The following is a 25,516-nucleotide window of genomic DNA, read 5'->3' on the forward strand; positions in this document are numbered from 1 at the left end:
TTGATAACACAGTGCAATGTGACTGCAGAATTTGAAGAACACTGACAGCCCTATTTCTAATTCAGCAATGACAATTAGCAATGGAGCAATAGAACGTAGACTGTAGACTGGCAACAACACTGGGACCTCTCCTGTTTCTGTGTGATCTATAACTCAGCAGAATGTCACTGGAGACTTTTAAGAAAACTGCCACCCCTCCTCTTTCGGTTTTAGATTTGACGTTGCCCAACTGCACTAGAGACTGCCAAGAACTGTGCTACCACTTCTTTGTCTCTCTGTGAAATGGCGCCGGATCTCCATGGAGGGCGGTACTTATAGAATACAAAACTCGCAAGATCCAGCAACGCAACAATGACGTTTCGTCTCATTTCCACTTCTGAGGGCGCGCAAAAGTCCTTGGATCTGCAAAGTTCGGGTGGGCTCAGTTTTCGGAGAACCGAGCCCGAGCTTCTCTATTAAAAACTAATCTTTACAATTTTGTAAATTGAACGTATCTTTATTACTTCTTACGTCTATTTTAGCAACATGTAGCTAAACTGGATTTATGAACTGCATAATCTAGAAATGGGTTTGACACCACAATCTTCCTATATCACTGTGACAAAAGTCTCACAATATTACTCTTTGAGGTAGGAAACATTAAGATGCTAGGACTAGCTATGTATTGGCCTCTACTGCCTACGGGTCAGTGTGTCCCATAAGACCTGCACATGATTGTTCCAGTGCTGACTACTTACTCGACTGGTTACACACGGACATGCAGTTTTGAAAAATATATACAAAAGGTGCTCTGACCCTGGTCGACATATCAAAAATAGTTTAACAGACTCTCACAGGAGTTCTTTCCTGGATACAGATTGAAAGATACTGTATGGTTATTCCAGCCTTAGTTTACTCAATTTACACTTTTTCTGTTTTGAACACTTTAACATTTGGAAAAACCTGTGTGACAAGAGCCCGCTACTGCAGAAGCACACGCGAACAACTTCTTCCTTTTTATGGTTCTTTATTGTCAGGATGGTAAATGTTTTGACACCGTATACTTTCATAGCAATTATGGAGACCCTAAACGCTAGCTATACATAGACCAGCTCTCTCTCAGGACCAACCAGCTTTTCCAGCGTTGGTCTCAGTGAACAAATGGCACAAACAAGCTTTTATACATGATACTCCTCCCCCAGCCTTAGCTTGATGGACAGGTGACACACCCACCTTCTCTTTAAGAGAAAACGCCCATCACTGGCTCTGTTTCAACTAACAGACACACCCTGACTGTTTGCTGAGAGGAAGCAGCTTTTAAATCATGTAAGTTAACCAACTTTAAACTACACACAAGTCTTTACTTGGTTTAACCTGAATCTAGGTACATAACTGCGCCAATGTCTTACTCTGCTTGTATGTTTTCTTTGCATATTGTCAGATAAATGCCTCCCTTTGTCACACCTGAAACAAGTTTTAGATCAATTTATGATTTCAAAGGTGGTTCAACTTTCATCCACTTTCCGAGAGACACAGCATCTCTTTGCGAGAGACACAGCATCTCTTTGCGAGAGACACAGCATCTCTTGCCCAAAAATGTTTGAATATATACACATTCATTTTTGCAAGCCATTCCAAGAGATCAGCTGTTTAGACCCCTCACTTTATAAGAAGTGACTTGCTATTATACCCCTTAAGGAAAGGGATCATTTCAATATTCTATAATATATTACAATCTGTTACATTGAAACCTCAGATGAAATATGCGATTGAGTGGACAGACACCTGGATTCCTCCTGAAGAAGATTTCTGGCTGAGAATTGGACAGAAGATAGCTAAGTCTTCTATTTTCACTCTGATTAAAGAAAATACATATATGATTTATACCAAGTGGTATTTAGTTTAATTTTACCTTCTACCTCCCTTTTGTGTTGTCGAGAAAGTAAACAAAGAGGAGACTTCTACCACATTTAGTGGTGATATTCTATATCTTTTGAAAAGATATTCAGAATTTTATTGTGCATATACAACAAACTATGCCTCTCTAAATCCATGGTCATCTATATTGGGCCTACCTATTCCTTGACTACTTTTGAATTCCATGTTTCATAAGCTGCTGACTTCATGATAGCTAAATTTTTAATGCAATCTGTACCACCTCCCACCCATGCTGTTAAAATACAACTTGGTTCATAGCATCAGTGTAATAAATGACTTATTATTTAAATGGAAAAGGAGATAGGTTCAATCAAATCTGGGAACCAGGGTTTTTATATAACTCACTTGGTATAACTATTCATAGTTGCACGCTTTAGTAGAATAGGTCATAAGGATTAGTTTTATTAGGACATCTGGGGGTAAATGTATGAACATGCGGGTTCTTCAACACCCGCGTGTTCGGCGATTAAATTTCAAGCGGCGCTGCATTGTAATGCAGCGCCGCTTGAAATTTAATCGCCGAACACGCTAAACACGCGGGTGTTGAAGAACCCGCATGTTCATACATTTACCCCCAGATGATAAAATGCCTCTTACTTTTTTTTATTAGCTAGGCCCTACGATTACTACACATTTGAACATAGACAGTGATCTCCCACCACCCTTTATTTTCCCCCTTTCTTCCTATTTTGTATCCCCCTCCTTTTTTAACATGTACTTTATTTTATATGTTGTATACAATTGTACATGCTGGTCATGTTACCTGGTTAACTTGAAATAAAAAAAACATTATTAAAAATAATTAGTCTTCACGGCCTACAATAATCTCACAGCACTGTTTATGAATGTAATCTTTTGAATTAAATCACTTTTTAGCCCTGGTTATTGTACCTTCACTTTTATACATGATTCCCTTTGACTGTTTACTGGGGAGCATTATACACACTCATTGGTTAACTGTGTTATTTAATAGTTGCATCTTAATTAGTGTAATAAGCTTATGTAATTCTCTGATTCTCAACTTGTGATTTTAGAATTTTCTTTATGCACAATGTGTTATTTTTTGTTAATAATATTGCTGTAAAACATTTCATATATATTTTTTCATAAATAACATAAAACTTGTTTGCAAATATATAAGTACTTTATTCAGTGACTTCTGAGATGTTGTTTTTCTCTTGTAGACATCAAACCAGAAAACCTCCTAATTAGCTACAACGACATCTTAAAACTCTGTGATTTTGGTAAGTTAAAAAAAGAATCATTTTATATATTTCACTACAAGGGAAAAGCACATTTAAGATACACTTACAATATTTATGGAATTAGGTTCCTCTTAATACATAAACTAGTAGTTTAGGGGTTTACATTTTCAATGGATCAATGAACCTAAAATTTAAAACCTACAAATGTGTTTTATTGGAGATTGCAAAACTGTTGTCCCGCAGCATAAATTTAATTTTAAATGTTGTGTAACACCTGTTTATATGGTGTAATTCAGTGGTTGTATTGGATGGTATACAGTTGTATGTCATATCGCCATTTCTCCTACAGCTTTGATTGTAAAACTATCAAATTCCATTCACTTACATTTTCCTTGCTGCTGCTTGTAAAGTTCTACTTCAACCACTGGTATAATTTGTGTTTCATGGTGAGATTTTTTTTATTTTTTTTTAAATCAAGTAATTTTTATTGAAGTTTTGCAAACATACAAGATAAAAAACAAAACAAGAAACATAAATCACGAAAATGTAAAGCATATAGCAGTAATTAACAAAACAGTTGTGGCAGCAGCCATATCTGAAAGGCAATAAAGATACCTTTTCGGGTAACACAAGTTCTTCCAAGCGTGCAGTAAGTAAGCACTGATGTGTAATTCTATGAACAATGGGTCCTGATAAGATTATAGGTGAAGTCAAGTAACACATATCACAGATATACCATCCACTTAACAAAAGAGACAAGGAGAGTGGAGAAAGTGAGAGGCAGAGGTCTACAGTGACAGAGGCCAATCAGAGTCATGTCTAGCAGTGCGGAGTCTGTATCATGAGGAGTAACAAGGGGACCATATTTTATGCTATTTATCTTATGCATGCTATCCAGTATACATATATCTTTCATGGTCCATTGTGTCATTCAACTAGGACTTCCATTTATGAACATTATTATTGTTGCTATTATTATCCTTTATTTGTTAGGCGCCACAAGATTTCCGCAGCACTGTACACAGTACAAACAGTAGACTATACAGGGTGAAACAGTACTGAACAATAAACAAATAATACCAAGGCTTCAGAAACTCCAGGCATGGCTATTGCAGTAGAGATGAAGCAGAAGAACATGTATAGAGATAGGAGGCAAGAAGGCTCTGTTCATAGAAGCTTACATCCTACTGGAGGGTAAACAGACATCAGGCACAGAAGGGAGTCAGTAAAGGGGATATAGCAAGGGAGGAGTGAAGAGGGGGCTGGGAAGAGAGAGGAGATAATGAGAGGAGGAGATAAGAAAGGGTGATTGCTGGTAGGCTTTAAGGAACAGTTGAGTTTTAAGTGCCAGTTTGAATGAGCACAGGTTAGGGGACAGACGGATGGAACGAGAGAGGCCATTCCAGTGAATGAGGGTAACATTGGAGAAAACTTGGATTTTGGAGTGCGATGAGGTGATCAGAGTGGAGGCGAGGAGACGGTCATTGGCCGAACGCAAGGAGCCGGCGGGGGTGTGAATGGAGAGGAGGTTAGAGATATAAGTGGCAGTAGAGTGGGAGAGAGCATTGTAAGTGATGGAGAGGAGTTTGAAAAGGATTCTGTAGGGAATGGGGATCAAGTGTAAGGAAAGGCAGAAAAGGAGTGGCGTGAAACGACAATGAGACTTACAGCTGCGTTCAGTATAGAACGAAGGGGGGTGAGACGGGCGTAGGAAGGCCGGTAAGGAGAAGGTTACAATAATCAAGATGGGAGATGAGTGCATGGATGGATTTGGTGGCATCCTGAGAGGAAGCACCAAGCCGGATGTGGGCTATAATAATGTTAGCCAAAGTTGTAATAATAAAGATATATTGGTAGAGAGATCTGGTCAACACATCCTCCAGGGAGATGCTTAACAGACCTATCTTAGGCTCGCGTGAGCAAACTCCACGCACATGTACATTGATACACGGCCCACACCTTTGTGCCAGAAGGTGCAGTTATGATGAGATATATAAGTGAACTTTAAGGGGTGTTCATAGTGCGTTTTGTGGGCTATTTACACTTGATTTTTTTAAGCCTCACAGAAAAACTGATTTTTACATGATTTTAAGGTGGCGTAGATCAAACATTGGTCTGTACATTGGGGCACCTTTTGCACTAAGCAGGTACACTTTATATGTCCATTGTCAGGCAGACAAATGCAAATGTAATAAATACATTAAAACATTCAAAAGTGACATGTAGCCTGATGCCCCTTTACACCCATTATTTATTTAGCCCATAAAGCATGTCTAACGCACAATACTTTAGGAAAAGTCGAAATCAACTAGAAGTGTGATCCAAAAGTAAGAGTAGGTAAGACTGTTACGTATCAATATATGCATTATTTGGTAGCTAAGTGCAGTGCATTGAAGTAGGGGGTAAAAAATATTAAGAAAAATTAAAAAAGTTAAAATTAGCCAATGATACATAGTTGCTTACTGTAGGACAAGTCACCTTTTAAATCACTGTAGCCCTCTTTTTATAGGGGTACATCCTCAGGGACACTCAGCGGTATCTGCTAATAATAATCTCTGCTATGTCCCACTTTGAACACTAGGCGAAATCCTGATGTCAGTACTGCAGTGTTGAATATTAACAGTGGCTATTATCAGATAATAGCAGGTGCTCCATGGGATATAAGATAATGATGACACTTACCCCAAGAAGCCAGTGCTAACATTTATCTTAGATACCAACCCCAAGTGCCCAATTCCACCTAATCACATAAAATAAACACGTATTTGCCAGTAATATCACTATGAGCGACCAACTCCATTTTATGTACAAACACCTTTCTTTGCATACTTGTGTCTGTTACGCATGTTAGGTGAAACTACATATACAGTATATAAAATCAATCAATTCTGGAGACTCTAGCCTTTCAAAATGTAAACTAATTTTAATTGATTCTAAAAAGTTGAGGAAAAGAGTTTTTTTCCCCTGTTTATTTATAACGCTATCTTAGGACCACACGAAAAATTCCACTAAACAGAGATACAATAAGTAAAAGCTGAACTGAAAATAATGTCTATTTTCACTTTTTAGCTGATGCTGTGCTGAGTTTGGTGTAAGTATAGTTTGCTTACTGTAAAATACACAGGTTTGTAGTGCCCACAAAAAAATGTGTACACCTATCTCCATATGCAGATTTGACTTGCTTGGAGATGTGGTGATATCTGGCATGCAGACAGAGATCAAGTAAAGTAAGGGCATGTACACGTAATTGTGCACTGAAACCCACACCGAGATGCCTACACGATCAGTAGCCGTATTGAGGGTTGGTGAAAATATATATTATGATGATGTCGTTTGCCAGCACTAGCTAACCGTTTCTGATTGGCTGATTGCAAATTCACCTCTAAAGCTGATATGTTCTTTCTTCATTGATCGTTTATGTATTGATTTTGTTGGTATTTTCAAATACTTTCCTTGCTACTTTCATTTGTTCACAAGAAGAATATTATATTTGCTTTATTATAGAGGGGTTTTATTAAATCAAACCCAATATCAATGCATTTTTCGCTATCAAAACAAATATTAAACTTTTCTTGTGTTTATGACCTGGCTGGGTATATCTGGGTGTAAGTACAGCTGATGTAAACCTGGCAAATAGGCTACTGGTGCAAACCTGGTGCATCTTGATATGCCTATGCCTCAGCATAAGTACATAAATACATTATATTTATGGACTTTTTTTTTTTGTATAATCATTCTTGATTGAGGAAAGAACAAACATATATATCAATGTACAGTTATATATCCGGAATAAAGTAGAAAAACAAATCCTCAATTTTTTCAGTATAAAAGAACAATAAATAAAAAGGAAAATGAAACAAAGTGTATTGTGTGGAGAAAAGATGATGAGGGAGGGAAAGGGGGGAGAAATCCTCAGGGCAGATATTTCCAATAGTTAGAACATCTAGATATATCCCACCCACCACTAGGGAGGAAAGTCCAGGCTGCTGGGATAATACAAAGGGAGACTAGTCATTCTCCATAATGAAGCCTTAAGAAGAAGATTCCTTGAACTTGAGCCACCAGAACCACGTTGACATAAATTTTGAGAATCACTTTTGACTGAACATGGAGAGATCATCCATGGTCATATAATGATCTATACTGTTAAGCCACTCCTTCAGGCTTAGGGGAGCAGGAGACATCTAATGTTTAGGGATTACTACTTTTGCAGCATAGTTTAAGAGTCTAAGCAATGATTTTTTACATTGGGAGATTGAAATGTTTGGAAGATTAAATAACCAACAATCTGGGCCCTCTGGTACTGAGCTTTCCACAATTTACATTGTGTATTCTTTAACCTTAATTCAGAAGGTTGCTAGGGTAGGGCAGTTCCACCAAATGTGTAGTGAAGACCCTGCCTCTGAGCCACACTTCCAGCAAAAGTCACAGACACCAGGATGAATTTTACAGAGTTGAGACAGCCACCTGTACCATCGAGAAAGGACCTTGAACTGGTTCACTATTACAGAAAGACTAGGGAAGCTGGCCAGAATAAATTGGAATATTTTTGTCTAGATCTGGTAGTTTCTGGACCTCGCAGATCCCAGTCCCAAGACTTGGCGTAACCAGGTTAGAAGTTATATAGGTATAAGCAGGTTATAGATGCTAGGAATTTTCCCACCCTCACCAGGATGACCTTATGTTGTAGATAATGTCTAGTTTGGAAGTATAGCCGAAATTCAGAGGGCAGAATGCCCTTTTTTTTCTTGCTAAACAGGAAAGGTGCACACAGTAGTTCTTTCCCACAAGCTGACCGCTCTGAACAACTGTTCCGTCAGACCCCTGGTATCAATACTGATGAAAAATCTGGGTTGAAAATAAAGGGGAATAAGGGGATAGCTGAGAAAATACGAATTTTAAGTCGTTATTCTAGCCCAACAATGGAGAATATGACTGATGGTGGGATGGGATGAGAGTGGCAGTTTAGGAAGCCAAGGGAGAACACTGGACCGAATTCCCAAGCATCTACCTCTATCATAACCCATTGTTTTGAGTCCATGGCTCTGGTCCATTGTAATACTCTATTAAATAGCACAGCCTGGTAATATTTAGAAAACAGAGGGAGTTGCAGACCTACTTGTCATGAGATCAGTGAAATATATGGGAGGAATGTGAATAGGGTGGGTTTGAAGGAGGTATAGGAGCTTTGGCAGAGGGTTCATTTTAATAATGTTAATTCTCCGTAGCCGGGAGAAATCCCAAGATCACCAGTTCCGAAATTCTGTGCGTATATTGGAGATCAGTGGGGAAAAAATTTGCCTTGAGCAAGTTAGTGATATGTTTTTTTTATTAATATCCCAAGATATTTGAAGGGACCTGTTTGTGGAATCGAGTGGTTCAAAGCCATAGATTTTGAATAATTTATTTGAAGTTTGATAGCTCACCAATCTTCTTGAATTCTAACATCAAATTTGGGAACGAAATTACTGGATTAGTTATAATTTTCAAAAGGTCATCCTCAAGTAATGTTCTGTCCCCCCACCTGCACCCTGACACATAAGTGTTGTTTCTAATAGACCTAGCCAAGGCCTCCATGCAAAGAATCAAAGGTGGAAAGTGGGCAAACTTGCCATGTGCCATTTTTTTATAGAAAACATGCAAGAAAGGGAGCCATTGACTTTTATTTGAGCTGTGGGATCCTTATAAAGGGATAGGATTCTGTGTAAGTAGATAGGGTCCAGTACCCCAGTGAGGAAATGCTTATCTAACTTGTCAAAAGCCTTTTTCCAATCAGTTGACAGCGGTAAAACAGGAGTTGATGAGCCCTTAACCGAGTGATTCAAGTCGATGCTCTTTGTCGTCTTTGGTTTCGTCCTAGGACATGAAGCCCATCTGGTCACTGTGGATTAGGTCTGGTAATAGTTTCAAGTGGTTAGCTGCCATATTTTGCAAAAAGCCTCATATCAACATTTAACGGAGTGATAGGCCTGTATCTAGAGCACTGGGAGGCGTCTTTATCATCTTTGGGGATAATAGTGATATGGGCATCGAGATGGGACCACTAAAAGAAGCTGGAATCCTTTAAGATCTCCTTAAGGGCTCTCTGGACGAGGGGATCTAATGTATGCGCAGAAGTTTTATAATAACATGGTGAACCCATCTGTGCCTGGGCTCATGCCCACCTGGGGTGTAGGAGATGGCATACTCTAACTCCTTCTAGGACAATGGCTGGTACAACATCTCTCAAGCAGTATTGGATATTTTGGGAATATTATATTTCTGAAGATAGCCCATTATCAATTCTTTTTTTTCAAGGTCAGAATCCGATTGAGAGGGTGTCCTTGAAATATTATATGGCTTCAAACAATAAGAGTGAAATGCAGACACTATCACTTGGGTCAGATGGCAAATGCAGCAAGTTTTGCCTTTAAACACATTGCCATTTTAAATTTTGCTGTCAAAGTAGCCGAATATTGTCGATTTGCAAAAATTGGAGCATAATACATTTACCTCAAGGTGTCTTAAGCGCTAGTTAACAGAGAGGCATGGCAGGAATTGTTGGGGGTCACTTTCCCCGAAGAAGCCATGTTGCAGGTTAGTGGTTACATAGCAATGTGAAACCAGACCAGACTCTTCGAAACCATTGAAAGTGCAGACAAAAGTCTTGGAAACACGGCATTAACTGCTAGTTGAAAGACTATATATAATTATATGGTATTGAGAGAAAGTGATTGACTCGCAAGCCGTTTTTACATAAAGGATGTTGCAGTAATACATTTCAGTGTACGATGGTGAGAGGAAAATACTGTAATAGCAGCATATGGATTGTCTGGTACGTTTTTTTTCTTTTTACTTTTGGAATCTTAGACACCCTCTATTAGATGTAGTTTGGTGGTAGACACAGATTGTTGCAGTCGATACGTGGAGTCACTGTAATGGTTTTCAGAGTGCTTCATTAGTGTTTAATTGGGATAGCAGTGTTAGAGGCTCATTCTCTAAAAAAGGATGAGCCAGCTCTGTATGATCATACCCACTTGAGCCCCACAACAGCGATCAGGCAGCGATGTTGGATAATGTCAGTGTGGGTCTGCAGATGCAGTGAAGCGCTGCGATACCTTTGGTCTAGCAGGCTGAAGCAGTAAATCTCAGTCACAGGTCGTTACTAAGCTACTCGGTTGCAGTAATAGATGGTCCTCCTGACTCATGTCTGCATCAGAAGTGGTTGCCGTGGTCCCGTATTCAGCCAGTGGTTCTGATGTCTTGTCCACTTGAGGCTATGAGGCCCTGTCGGCGCTGTTCTGAAGGGAAAAGAATGCCCTGCACCGATTTGAAGCAAAACCAGAGAAAAAAATAAGCCTGCACTCGGTGTATCCCATATTGTATATGGTACCAACTCCGTGGCAATATAAATGTCCATATATGTATACAAAACAAAAAGACAGTTGTCAGCGCTCATCCATAACACTGCATATCTGTGTTATTAAAGTCATTTCATCGCTTACCAATAATCATTGCCCGCTTGAATTGTGTGATTCCAAAGCACAATCAGATTTAATAGCAGAATATAGCAGAGTAACAATTCAATAAAATAAGTACAGCCGATTACATACGCAGGAGGCACCCTGGATCCAGCATTCAGTCATTAAATCCTAAAGTCTGTGGTCAAGAAGACTGACTGTTGGTCCCAGAGCTCCTGCTTATATACAGTTTATGTTACATTAAAGACCATAGAGATGATTTGGCATGTTTCCATAGGTTCAGGCTTCAGGACAGTCCAGTATAATGCAGTTCATAGTTCAGTTCAAACGATGCTCTCCAAGGGTTGGGGGTCAGCTCTCCAAGGGTGGGGGTCAGCTCTCCAACAGCTGCATACTAATCTTCCCGCCGAAAGCTAGTTCAAACTGGTCTATTTACATTACACACACAATACCATTCTGATCATTCCCTATACTCCATAACTCCCATACCCTTGGTGCGATCTCTTAGCCCATAGGAATGGATTTTTGAGGATTAATAGAGGATTAGAATGATACTAAACATGATCTGTTTCCTATATCCTGAATCTAAGCTCTTAATAAAGTGCTTTTAACATTATTATATTTAACTATAAACTCTTATTACATTTGATTATAAAGGATTGTGTGTTGAAACTATTTTTAAGGTGAACTATTTACAAGTGAATGTGCCAGTGTAAATGTATGTGCGTTATTTATCGTGCAATTGTGTCATAACACGTGGCGTACTGATCGCAATCGCACAGTAGAACAATATTAATCAATATGGTTCACTTCATCCAATTATTTGACTTCGACAGTGTGTATCTAGCAAAATGAAAACATGAGGTATTAGTTCATATTTTTATCAAAACATTTAAGCCTGCATTCCAGCATCAAGGACACTTCATTATATGCAGGTCCTACTCTGACCTATGTGCTTTAAACACCATTAAAATTCAGTAAAGATCAGATGCACTCACCTCCAGGTATATGGGTTTACATCTAGCAAGGGCTGGCTTGTGAGCCACACCCTAATGTGCCTTAAATAGGCTTGATGGACTGCAATGACAATAAGACAATATTTTGGTTTAACAGGCTGATGCAATTAAACTCAGTCACAGGTCGTTCCTAAGCTGCTCGTTTGCAGTACTAGATAGTCCTCCTAACTCATGTTGGCATCAGAAATGTTGGTTGCTGTGGTCCCCTTGCCAGCCAGTGGTTCTGATGTCTGGTCCACCAGAGGCTTATTTTTTTTTAATCCCCTTTTATGTATAAAATGTGTTCTCAGGAATAAGCCCATGTCAAAATCGTGTGCACTAGGGGGTATTATTATTATTATTATTATTATTATTATTATTATTATTAGTAATAATATCATCATGTATTTATTCATGTCAATTTGTCATCACCATTTTTATTAAGAAAATGATCCAAAACCTATTCATCCATTCATCCATCGTATAGAGATGAATGTTTTTTGTGTAGGGCTGTTGGCACCAATAGGCTCAAAAGTTGACATCTAAGAAAAGAATAAATTACTTGAATTCAATAGTGAAAAATGTTTCATTTGGACATATGTCAAAAGCATTTTATCAGGAAGAGAGAATTTCTCCTGGAGGCGTGTAATATCTATTAAGCTAAATGGCAAAAATGTCAATAATATTGTTGAAAACAAGCGCATGGACTATAATCCCTTTCTAAAATCTGTGTTTGGGAAGCTCAAATGGGGACTAATGAGTGTACATACATGTGTGTGTATATAAAAAAATATATATAATATATATATGTATATATATAAAACTATAATATGTATAGAGAGAATTTTAATATCTATTATGTAATTACAAGAAAGATTTACATGGGGCTGGAAATCTCCTCTAAGTAATTTTGAATGACCCCAATCACAGTACAACAAGACTAATTTACCCACAGTTCAATCACTACAATTCCAAAAAAGGCTTACGGGGTAAAATAGTGCCATGGTTTAATACATGTAGTTGTACGACTTTTATTCATTTTATACTCCCAATTTGACTCCACTTTTATAAATATCCTTTCATGCTCGAAATGTTATTTATTTTGATTTTTCTTTGGAGGGGGTCACTCTTCAGTGCTTTCTTTTTATAACGTAGGCAGATGTTAAATTATGTGCTTTTTTAATTTGTGCTGTCCTGATTTGCTTTTCAATATATTTATATTACGTAGATAGAAATGTTAATGAAATTGTTATACTGTCCAGTGCTAAAACAGATTGAAAATATATAGCCTTATACTAAGGAAGGTGACAAAGTCAGAAAAATGTGGGCATGAGGCATATTTATTTATGTATGAACGCGTCATGTTTTCTGCCTAGCATGTTCCAAGGGTCATGCCCCCATTCTTCTGTTTAATAATGTTAATTTAAAACACTGTTGTGCTCCTTTGTGGGATTGTGGGTCCAGATGGAAGTAAAAAGCCATAGTCCTGTCTAGTACATTGCAATCTACTTCCCAGTAAACCCTTATTTATATCTGAAATATGTCATTGAGAAAGTGTTTATTGCATGTGTCATTGTTGTAGATTTGTCTGTTTTCATTACCTTAATAGAGTTTTGCCTATAAATGTGCTGCCTCATATAAAGTGCACCTGGAATGTACAAAAAGCCAAATGGACGGAGGCCTGGGGCTAGATTAACTAAACTGTGGGTTTTAAAAAGTGGAGATGTTGCCTATAGCAACCAGTCAGATTCTAGCTGTCATTTATTTAGTTAATTCTATAATATGACAGCTAGAATATGATTTGTTGCTATAGGCAACATCTCCACTTTCTCAAACCCACAGTTTAGTAAATAAACCCACTAACCTCTGATACTTCTAAGGATATGCAATAATTTTCCTGGAAAAGGCTTTTTAGCCATCCGCTAACCCAGAAACTTGTAAGTATCTCATCCTACAATAAGTGGTCTATTTAACATCGATGGTAAGTGTCCGCTGGTACTTAAGGATCTTTATCGCTGCTGATTGCAGTGAAACAGAAAATTGTACCGTTACTATTTAAGAGTACTTGCCTGTTGGGCGATCCTCAGTGTAATACAGTCTCTGCAATGAAACTCTAGTTTCATTCTGAGAAGGAAAGGCTGAGATGGTGTTAAGTTTTTAAGTGCTTGATGAAGAGATTCAGTTCAGTCTATGGGGACGGTGCTAAACAGCTGAAGGTTGCTTAAGGCCGGAGGAAGCTCTGATTTCTACCATGTTAAGCCTTTGTTAAATGGGAAACTTTTGCTGTATTTTAGGCTTGTGGGTGCATATGAGTGCACTTAGCCTGCATTCAGCAAGGAACACAGTGAATTGTGCAGTTTTATTTCTTTGAATAGATAAGGACAATTACCTACCATTGTTCAATGAGAGATCAGGTTTGAATCCCAGTGTCTACTGCTTGTGACCTAAAAAAAAGTTACTAATGCACCCAATACTACATTGTAAACTTGTTTGAGCAGTGTAACAGTGACTGGCAAGTTCTAGATTTACAGCAATGCAGAAAATTGTATGTGCTAGAGATAAAACAACAACAAATATATGCCTTTGCCCTACAATAACTTCAAGCAGATCCTAATAATGAAAAATACTTTAAGAAGTATGATATACTTTCCAATATTCAAGTTTTCTGAATCAGGACACGGCCATGCCCCTCTTGACTGTACATCAAATGGATTTATTATTGAATTGTTTGTTGTTCTTGTATTTTTGCAGGCTTTGCACGGAATTTGTCTGAAGGTAGCAATGCAAATTACACTGAATATGTGGCTACACGATGGTACCGTTCTCCAGAGCTGCTTTTGGGGTGAGTATTGTGGTTATTTCTTTAACTTATGTTTTACAAGGCCAGTTATAAGCTGAATCTTGGTTTTATTTTAATGCCATGTAGTTATTGTGCACATAATAATTAGAACTGGTGCTAAAGATTCCTAGTTCCAGCACTAGTTGCTTTACTGCTGGCCAAAACTGTTTATGGTTGGATGCTCTGTTCCATGTCTGCATGTATCACTGATGCGATCAACTCACTGTGGGGTCCCTTTATCATGGAGCCACCTTATCACAGATTTTCTATCGCTGCTTATTGCAGAGTCGACATCTAATATCGTCACAGTTTACCATTGAAATTTCCCCGGGGCAGCCGAGTGATATTCTACTGCCCAACAATATTGTCTGCCAGCGGTTAGAGGATTCTTATTGATTTGCGGATAGTTGTGACTTTGCCGGTTCACATATGCGTAGTAGACTAGGGTGTCCAGTTATACTTTCATCAAAAATAATAAAATTAATATTTTAAAAATAGAAATTCCTATCTTTACTGCCTGCTGTGGTGGCAGCAATAACATGACTGTGGCAGTGCTTGTACGCCTCAGTCCATGGTAAATAAGCTTCCCAATCCTTTGCCAGGGGGACACTTTCACCAGCGGGAAAACCGTAGCCAGCGGTACCACTTTGATTGGGAGGTGAGTAGAAATGGGTTTTTGTTTATGAAAGGGTAAAAATACTTATAAATGGGTTTATTTAGATCCAGGGTAGATGGCTAATTAAGGAATTAACCTCCTGCAATGGTCCACTAGCCCAGCTGTACTGAAATGCTACAAGCGGGACATAGAAATATTTATTTATGGTAACCTTTTCCCATCCTGATTAATTTGTGCATTTTCATCATAATATTAACGAGAGTGTTAAAAAGCACCAAAATTAATTGACATATCCAAAAGGCCCAGTAATTCCGCCAGCATTGTTAATTTCAGTCTGGGATTTATTCCAAAGAATAGCAAATTAATTAGCATTTTCACTAATGTAGTAAATCATTTCCAGAGTGATGAGCTATGTTTGTTTTCAAGGTGATTCTATGTTCATCATCTTCTACAAAATAATAAAAAAAAATAATGGTTGATTTGCCATCGGTCTCTGCTGCTTAAACATATTCTGTCTAGATTTGTAATATATGGCACAACAATATAAACGAATTGGCAACCTGTGGCTCACCAGCTGTTGTGGTACTAGAAGTACCGCAACAGCCAGAGAGCCACTGGTTGTAAGTGTCTGGCATCAGAATGCACTGGATAATGTACAAACCATTACTGGCACAAATAAGCCATTTAATAGAATAATAGCAGTTAGCTGTTAAAAGGTTTTGAAATGGTGATAATGATAAATGTCTGTTCTTTTTCACAAGAAATGACTGATTCCTGTTTCACGGATTTGTCCATTTCTCCCATTATCTTTATTGACCACCTAATAGCACTGATTAAATGTGTCGGAGAGGAAAGTACAAATGGCGACGGTTCACCTGTTCACTGTTCTTATGGGGATAGAACAGTGTTTCCTCAGTTGTTAAGAAACTAGAGCAAGCATTTGCTCCAAGCAATAATAGCCTAATTTAATTAACCCAGTTTAGCTGCAACGCTTGTTACACATGGAATAGATGCACCTTTTAAGGACCCCTAAAAGGAAGGAATAGCAGTATTTATACTCTGATTTACTTATCTGATTCAGCAAGCTGGGTTATAACTGCTGCAGTAACTGATTACTCTGTCTCTGGGTTGGGGGTTTTGCTGTAATTTTTCTTTAAGTCCTATTTCTTTTTTACTATTGGGGTTTCCATCTTCTCACTGCACATCTACTCTCTTGTCTGTTGTGACAATCTAATAACAAAATACTATAATACCTCTTGGGTTATACAAAGCTTATCAGACTGAAGATATATAAGATACAGTTCAGATCGTGGGCTGAGTTTTTTCCTGGATGCAGGTTACTCCAGCCTGTACTCCCATTGAAGGACACTGCAGCCAGCCACATTTAGCAAAAACAGTCTACGAACAGCTTACATTCAGCCACATAGGAAATGTTAGTACAATGTTAAACACCTGAAGGCCTCCCAAGGTTTGAGAAATTTTACGTACACATATAGATTGAGAAAGGAATAACTTCATCTCTTCTGAGTGTCTTACTTTATCGTTCATGTGAGTTATTTTACTCAGAATATTTAAAACTGTCATTTGGGGAGCTATAAATAAACGTTAGTAACTTGCATTTCAAAAATGACCTTTTCCACAATGCTCCCAGCATTCAGTTCCTTACATTTTTCAGCAGCACTCCTCATAGTGACTGTAGTAAATGACTGTGTGTTTAACATTGTCACAGAGCAGCAGCAAGTATTTTTTTTTTCCTGAAATAATTAAGACCCACTGTTCCAGAACATTAATAGATTTTAACATGTTTCCATGTGCTTTTGTCTTTATTTAGGGCCCCATATGGAAAGGCTGTTGACATGTGGTCTGTAGGCTGTATTCTTGGAGAGCTGAGTGATGGCCAACCACTTTTTCCTGGTGAAAGTGAAATTGATCAGCTTTTCACTATCCAGAAGGTGCTGGGACCTCTTCCATCAGAGCAGATGAAGCTGTTCTACAGCAACCCTCGTTTCCATGGGATGCGAGTGAGTACAGAGTACCATGTCGTAGAATAGGATATGACTATTTATCTGATTCACAAATTATAGTGACTTATTTTTCAAGCTGCATTTATAGAATGCTGTTAAAATGTCCCAGAATAGTACCTGTTATAGGACTGCAGTGATATACAGGATTCCAGCAGTGCATAAGTGCATCATTTTGTTTTTGCAGACTGATTGTATATAATTAATGTAAGATATTTGGAATATGTTGTGGTCTGTGTTTTTTTTTTTTTTGCAGGTATTTATTGAGCAATACTTTATACATTGCTTAGTATCATTTTTTTATTGTGCAATGATAATACTATACATAGAGACATGATTTAGAGTTATGAGCAGATCCAGGTAAATGTAACTCCAGCTAAACTGTATTTTTACTCCACACCCCATCCTCTCTGATAAATAGATGTGTTGGTTGCATGCCAGTGACCCCTGTGGTTTACCAGCATGTTAAAGCTTCTTGTGCCAATGTTGACAGCTGGGCAGTTACAATTCAAATAGCACTGTGCTACTTTCTAACACGTGCACTGATTGGAAAGAGATGTGAGTTTTTTTATTTACCCTCCTGGTTGCTAAGTTTGGGACAATAAGTGGTGCAGATCTGGCAGAGTTCAGTCTTCCTAAACAGTTAGGGGGATCAGAAGAGGGCAGGCGCGGGCTGGCAACATGCAGCCCGGGGGTCGCAGGGGCGGCCGCATCACTTGAGATGCGATGCGGCCGCGTCATTGATGACGCAGCCGCATCGCGTGTCATGTGATGTGGCCGCCTGTGCGCTGACGCATTGTGTGTTTTGCGATACGGACGCCGATAATATTAATGAAATTGGACATCCACCGGGGGGGGGGGGGGGGCCCGGCCCAAACGGGTCAGACTAAACGGCCCGGAGGACCGATGCCCCCCTGCCTCCTGGGCCACCGATGCCCCCCTGCCTCCTGGGCCAAGCCCGCCCCTGGAAGAGGGGTGGGCGGATGACTGGTAAAAATACATTGTAGCTGGAGTTACCCTTAATAACCCCAGCTGCTGTAGAAACAACACAAACTATTGTATGGATTACACCTCTGTTTCATATTTATAAGTTCATGCATCCAACTTGTTTTAATGTGTCTCTTCTATCTCTTTTACCTGTAATTGTTTTTTCCTAATAGCTAGTGACATTGTATGTAAACAAGACTGATTTAAAAGATACTTGCAAGTTCAAAATAATTGACCACAGCCACTGTTTATTTAGTGGCTAAAAATATATACTGTATATTTGTGTTTGAAATCCTAAAAAGTTACAGGTTTGCAAAAAAGTTACAGGTTTGCAGAGTTTCACAATGTGCATGGGTTATACAAAAACAATCAAGTAGACCAATAACAAGGGATGAAAATTCCTTATATGGTACTAGTGTTAGTTGATCTACTTTAGTTCCTTTATCTTTATATGTGGATTTACAAGTCCCTGTTACGGGATTCTTCTTATAAATCAGTTTCTTACCTTTGACCCATGGCTACAAACTTGCAGTACAATGACGGTGACACCACAGCTCTACTTATTTACTTTTAAATAAATTTTGTACCTAGCAGTATTCTGTAAATCTGAGATTAGTACTTTGAAAGCCGATATTAAAGGTCTGCATCCTTCCTTTCGTTTCCTAGCAGACCTCAGCAATACACAAATTTTCCATTTCCTTGCCTTCCAAACCTATTATTTTAGGATGAGCCATAAATTACATGTTATGACACACTACTGAGGAGCAATCTTATCGGTTTCTCTGGTTTATTGTACTGGATAAGTACAGCAAGTTCCTTTTAATATATGTTCCTAAATTCTGTATACAATCATAGAGTTAGCTCTTTCGTGTAGGGTTTAAGTGGAAGTAAGACAGTACAGGTACGGATTTGTCATCGTACAATATTTAAATAATCTCAGTTAAGTCTACAACTATGTGTAGTTTTCAGTTGTAACTGTACCATTTAAATAGTTGGCTGCAAATCATGTTAGTAAATTCCTTCATGTATTGAAAAGATAAAGGATTTCTGTAATTTTATGTGGGCTGAATACAAAGATCCAATGCATTAGCTAACCATAGAAATGTATTTAATATGGTAATTGATATTTTCAAGAAACTAAACTACCTAGAATGTTTAATCCATATTTTTTTAGACAGTATTTACATTTATTTAGCAAGATTATGTAAGGGTAAAAGTGCAGTAAAAGCCACAGGTCCCCCATAAATCCTTGTGAAAATATAAAATCATATAATAAATGGCTTTGGCAGTAGCATGAGATTATGGGAGAGATCAACTAAAATTTCTACAAAGGAAAAGTAGAGCAACCAATCAGATTCTAGCTATCATTTTCTAGAATGTATAGGTCAAGTAATGTTACTATTTAAAATAATAGGATATTGAATTAGAAAATTCAGCAGTTTGGAGTTAAAGTGAGATAACATTCAGTTGTCTAACTGCTGGTGGTGACAGACCCAAATTTTTAACAATCCCATGGTTCGCACTTGTCACTCAGTTGCTTACCACACCCCAAATTGTGTACATTATTAACTAGCTATGTTATATTTACTTTTACTACTTGCTGCTGCATTACTCAGATGCCAGTTGTAATTAAGCATTGTTGGTTTTCTCTTTCACTCACTCCCTTTTCCCTATGAAATTGTAGGTGTTTGCTTGGTCATGGGGTAGCCCCAGGCATTCTTTTCTTTTGATTTGCCTCAGTCCGACTTCTATGACCCTGAAAATATACTCCTTAAAAGTTAATGGGCTAAACACTCCCAAGAAGCGTACCATGGTGTTGACTCTGTTTAAAGAGCTTAAAGTCAACAGGACCTGCCCCCTAACCCTAACCCTAAACCTAACCCTAAGATTAGATTGTACAGTCATTGCCAAAAGTTTTTGAGAATGACACAATTATTGGTTTTCACAAAGTTTGCTGCTGAAGTGTTTTTAGACCTTTTTGTCAGATGTTGCTATGGTATACTGAAGTAAAATTACAAGCATTTCAGATGCCACAAACAATCTGAAAGGGAATTCATCAGAGAAAATGACTTTACTTCAGTCCTCAGCAGTCCAATCCCTGTACCTTTTGCAGAATATCAGTCTGTCCCTGATGTTTTTCCTGGAGAGAAGTGGCTTCTTTGCTGTCCTTCTTGACACCAGGCCATCCTCCAAAAGTCTTCGCTTCACTGTGTGTGCAGATGCACTCACACCCACCTGCTGCCATTCCTGAGGAAGCTCTGCGCTGGCAGTGCCCTGATCCCACAGCTGAATCAACTTTAGGAGACGGACCTGGCACTTGCTGGACGTTCTTGGGCATCCTAGAGCCTTCTTCATAACTAGTGAACCTCTCTCCTTGAAGTTCTTGATGATTCGATAAATGGTTGATTTAGGAGCAATCTTATTAGCAGCAATATCCTCCTTGCCTGTGAAGCCCTTTTTGTGCAAAGCAATGCTGACTGCACGTGTTTCCTTGCAGATAACCATGGTTAGCAGAGGGAGAACAATGATTTCAAGCCACATTTTCAAGTTAAAAGATCGCATGCGGCTCCTGAGCCGCGGGTTGGCCACCCCTGCAGTAGACGGTTGGTGGATAATGAAGCTGCTCTGCTCGATTTAATTTCTCTCATTATGGTTCTATGACTCCCGTTGCAATCTCACCTACCCAATTGCTCTTCCTGTCCAACAACTTCTTTTCATGCGATATCTAGCACTGAGAATGCAAGAGCTTTTTTGCTACTCTCCTCTCCACAAATTATCATTACACTATGGTGCAACCTGAACTTTCCCCCAGGTTTGTCCCCTCTGGATTTTCTCCCATGGATTTATAAGAATAATCCTTCTGAGATAGCGCTGCTTCGCTCCTTCTCAGATGTCTCTGATTTGTGCATGTGTTATCAACTAATGAATTGGCATTTCTTTCAATATCTTCAAATTTGCCACTTCGCTCGGTCCAACTTGACCTCTTGCTCCTCCATTTAGTTACCAGCCTAAAGCTGGGTACACACTACACGGTTTTCGTCCAATAATCGGCTCAATCAGCCGACATACGACCGCTCGTTCAAAAGTCGGGTCAGTGTGTGCAGTGACACGATGGTCGAAAGTCTGCCCAAATGGACGATTGTCGCCTCATTTGGTTGGTCGTACGGTTTAATATTTTCGTTCCAATCTCGTTTCCGCTGCGCAGTGTGTATAAACTTCCGACTGACCCACAAAAATCCTCTGATACTTCCTCGACCTGAGGGGCGTGTATATATGTTAATTTTTTTATGTCTGTCCCAGACCCACGTGGTGCGGAATCCGCACATCACTGACTTGTGTTGTTTTGTATAGATGTATATTGCACCTTTCCGGCTGCAGACCATTACACTTGGTATAAAGCAAGAAAGAAGAAAGGTTCAGAGGTCCTTAGACAACTGATATTCAGAGATGGAGTTGATAACTGAGAGGACCATGTTCCACCTTGGGACTATGCAAGGACACATCCACCAAATGTGGAGAAGCATACCTCTCTGACGCCCTCACCATTTTAGTAGCTGGACAGACATTTTTTCACAGGGCAGTGACCATATTCTTGGCTTTTTGAGTTGTCCCACTATTTTTGTTTGTGAATCGGCTTTATGGTTCTTTCCTCAACCATATCCTCCTCCCTTGTTTTCTGTTTTCCACCATTCCCTAATCCTACATCCAAAATGGTGTTTGTGCAGTGATTTTATATCCACTGTCATGTGCACTTTACAATATGAACACTGTCCACTATTTTATGTTTTATGTCTTTTCACTCATGCTGTAAACTGAACTCTCTAAAAAATAATTTTAAGAGATAAATGCAATGAATAAATATAAAATACATAAGTGGAAGCAGAGTGTGAAAAAAAAATCAGATTTTTTTTTTTTTTTTTTTTTTAAAAAAGTTTAAGTAAACAAATAAACCAAGTAAGAACAATAATACAAAGTTCTTTTAAAACACTGTATCTTTAATATATTCAATTTAAATGACTTGACAGTGTCATGCCATGGCACAGCAAACTACACACAAATCACAACACAAACTGCAAAAGGAAAGAAACATCAATGATGTTAAAAGTTACAATAGTTGGCAATTGCCTTGCCTGATTTTTAAATCTGAATGAATCTACACATTAGGTTTACTGAACACCTGAAAAGAAACACAAGTTTTGCAGCTTTGTCAGTACCAAAGCGGTTTCTCAGTTTTGACTGCACCAAACCAAATGTGGAAAATATTCTTTCTACTGAAGCTGATGATGCTGCAGCTGTTAAAAATTGCTATAATGCTACCATGACATTTTCATTACCAGCTACAGTTTCTGAAGCAATGTGCATTTTACACCAATCTATTAGTGCCACTGTTGACATAACATTGTGGTCAACAAGAGATCATTAAACGGGGTTGCTTTTACAGTGATAAGTTACTTTTTTCAACTGTCCTTTCTTCCCTGAACTAGAAACACTGGTGTGGTGTGGTGTTGGTCATTCTCTCTGGATTTTGCCATTATCTGTATCTTGTCTGTTGCCTGAGCCTCTTTGTATCACATGAGTCATAATTAAATTAGGTCAGCAAGCAATAGCCATAGATACAGACCGTTTATTAGTAGAGCAGCTAATGAAAGGTCAAAGGACTATGGTCTATATTGCACAGTTTGCAAATTACCATTAAAAACTTGATAAAATCTGGATTTTTTATTAATGGTGATTTAAATCAATGATTTTTAAAAAAAATAAAAAATCATGTGATTTAAATCACGATTTAAACCGTGATTAAAATCAAGTTTATTTAAACCGGCACACCCTGAGTGGAAGTACCAAGGATGATACAGCACTGATGAGAACCATATAATAAGGCAACAAAACATAGATGGGATCAGAGCCTCATACACCTCCGTATGTTCCAGGGAATACGGATGATGATGGGATCTGGTTGCATCTGAAACTTGTTGAATGCTCCAGATTGTGCCTCTCTAATGTCATCTCCTTCATTGTATTCCAATTGTAAAAAGGGTTAGGCACAAACAGCATAACCGCTGCGCCATGTGGTCGGTATTCGATTGTGCCTTTCAATTCAATTTGCTCAATCATTAATAATCACTAGGAATTATCACTAATTATACAGTATTTATCTTCATACTGCACGTTCGCAAACTGACATTAATGCAAATACCTAAAAGTGTTAACTTGTTGTATGTATCTGAATTAGTTCTCTGTGTGTCGTATTTAATCCAGGGAAGAAATAAATCCGTTAAAGTAAATGTCTGCTTTTTTAATCATGTCCTCCAATTGAAAATAAGCTGATTTACAAATATATATAATTATTAACTTTTGTTTTAAAAACTCAAGTGCATATAAGGAGTTTTTGTGCTGAGAATGACTTTATTCAGTGAAGAATAGGCTAACACATCAAGAATAGAATGTTGTGTTCTAAAATGTTCACCTTATCGTTTAGAACACTTTGCTGTGAGCTATACTATTGAAAGTAATGTGTCCTATTTTAATGTACTTTTCATGTACTTTTATCTTATGTATCAAGTGTTTCCCACACTTCTTAGATTGTAAGCTTGTGTTAAGCAAGACCATCTTTACTTTCTGTTTCATTTCAATTGTATGTAATTTGTTTGTGTTATGACCCAACTCAATGTACAGCACTGTGTAATATGTTAGTGATTTATAAATGAACAATATTATTATTATTATTAACCATAATATATGAAAAGTGCATTAAAAATATATTTGATTTTCACTCAGATTTGTTGGTAATAAGGTCATATTAAAGGTGGAAAATGTCTGACATGATTAATTTCAGGCTGTACATCAAAACACCAGTAATTTCAATAAGGTAATGTAGTGTATGAATTTACCATAGTATATTTGTGATGGCTCCCTTATAAGAAACAATATAAATATGTGTGTGTGTATGTATTTATATATATGTGTGTGTGTGTGTGTGTGTGTATGTATTTATATATGTGTGTGTGTGTGTGTGTGTGTGTGTGTGTGTGTGTGTGTATATGTATTTATATATGTGTGTGTGTGTGTGTGTGTGTGTGTGTGTGTGTCTGATGTCATCATGTGCATATACTGTAGTCTCTGTCTACATATGACGAGTAGACAGACTTTTAAGCAGAGTGTACTTCCACCCAGTTTCAGATGGAAACATATCTTGAGATCCACTCGGATTTAAATACAGTCGGAAATACACACAAATTCCATGCTTTTTTTAAAACACAACTGATGTGCAAGTTGGGTTCAGACTTGAATCAGGTCCTTTTGTGTCTTGCTTTTAAAACAACTACCCAACTTATCTGAAATAGATAGTTTGAAGCTGCTGTTTTCATTGAAAAGAAAAGTTATTTATATTGTTTACAAGGAATTTTATTGTATTTAAATGTTTACAGTAATAAAATGTGTTTACATACAGTTAAGTCAACTAATACAGTTTATTATTGTATGTAAACTGGCTTTTGGCTGAAACAGTATGCAGAAATAAAAATAATTTCATCTGTTAAAGTACAGTAATAAATTGTTTTGTTTTAAGTGCAAGGTACTAGGCACTGCATCTTGTACACAAATAAACTTGAAAGGCAGTATCTAAATTAATGCATTTGCAAGTAGAGCTAACATGTTGCTAATGGCTATTTTTGTGTAAATGTGGGTATTTTGTCAAGTACCTTCCAGACAGATTTTACTAGAATCTGTATTGCTTTGAATTGAGCCCAAATATCTAATGATCAAAGCACATTAACTCACACAGCATTAAACATTATTCAGCCTTGATCTGCAAAAATAAAAATGCAGGGTATTTTATTAAATAACGTTCAAAACGAATCTGCATAAGCCCTTTGAATATTTACTTTTGGTATTCCTTTGTTTTTTAAATACTTTTTATATTGCAATGTAATTGTAAGTAATTACCTGGGTCATTGCTGATCTCTAAAGTGACCAACCATTTCTTTAAAAAATAATAGTCATAATATTAATTGTTACAAATGTATAAATGCACTTTCTAAGGATACATGTCAGTACCAGCAGTCTTCGACATCACTGGCCCGCCTTCAGCACTCAGGCAGATGCAGAGATACCCTTCAATATCAGGTAGATTAGAAAAGATTCGGCCAGAGGGAACGAATCTGGGGGGAGGGGGGCATCAGATATGCACATCCCAGAGGTAATCACAGAAAATTCCCTCATAAAAGGATTTGTGGGTTTCCGATGGTCATCCTTTTGAGGGGGGGGGGGGGGACTGTGAATACTAGTGGTCTGCCTCCAGCACTCAGCAGGCCACTGATTGTTGGCCTTCCCAATTAGAATTCTTAACAGAACCCTGCTGGAATAACATCAGGCTAGAGATGACATAACACCTCCCTCAGGTTTTATCCCTAACCTCCAGTACTAATGACACATGTGGGAAATCACCAATCAACCAGCCACTATAAGAACCTGCTC

The 25,516-nt window shown here is 38.1% G+C and overlaps 1 protein-coding gene across 6 annotated transcripts in view; it reads left to right on the forward strand.

Annotated features, from left to right (window-relative positions):
* Nucleotides 1-25,516, forward strand: part of CDKL5 (cyclin dependent kinase like 5) — a 324,391-nt gene that overhangs the window by 244,653 nt on the left and 54,222 nt on the right. For all 6 annotated transcript variants that reach the window (XM_075196518.1, XM_075196523.1, XM_075196521.1 and 3 more), the window contains 3 exons: nt 3,102-3,161; nt 14,329-14,419; nt 16,864-17,053. In XM_075196518.1, the coding sequence (XP_075052619.1) occupies nt 3,102-3,161; nt 14,329-14,419; nt 16,864-17,053 (341 nt within the window). The remainder of the gene's footprint in view (nt 1-3,101; nt 3,162-14,328; nt 14,420-16,863; nt 17,054-25,516) is intronic.

This window comes from Mixophyes fleayi, chromosome 2, assembly GCF_038048845.1.
Source record: "Mixophyes fleayi isolate aMixFle1 chromosome 2, aMixFle1.hap1, whole genome shotgun sequence".
In the NCBI taxonomy this organism is placed as follows: domain Eukaryota; kingdom Metazoa; phylum Chordata; class Amphibia; order Anura; family Limnodynastidae; genus Mixophyes; species Mixophyes fleayi.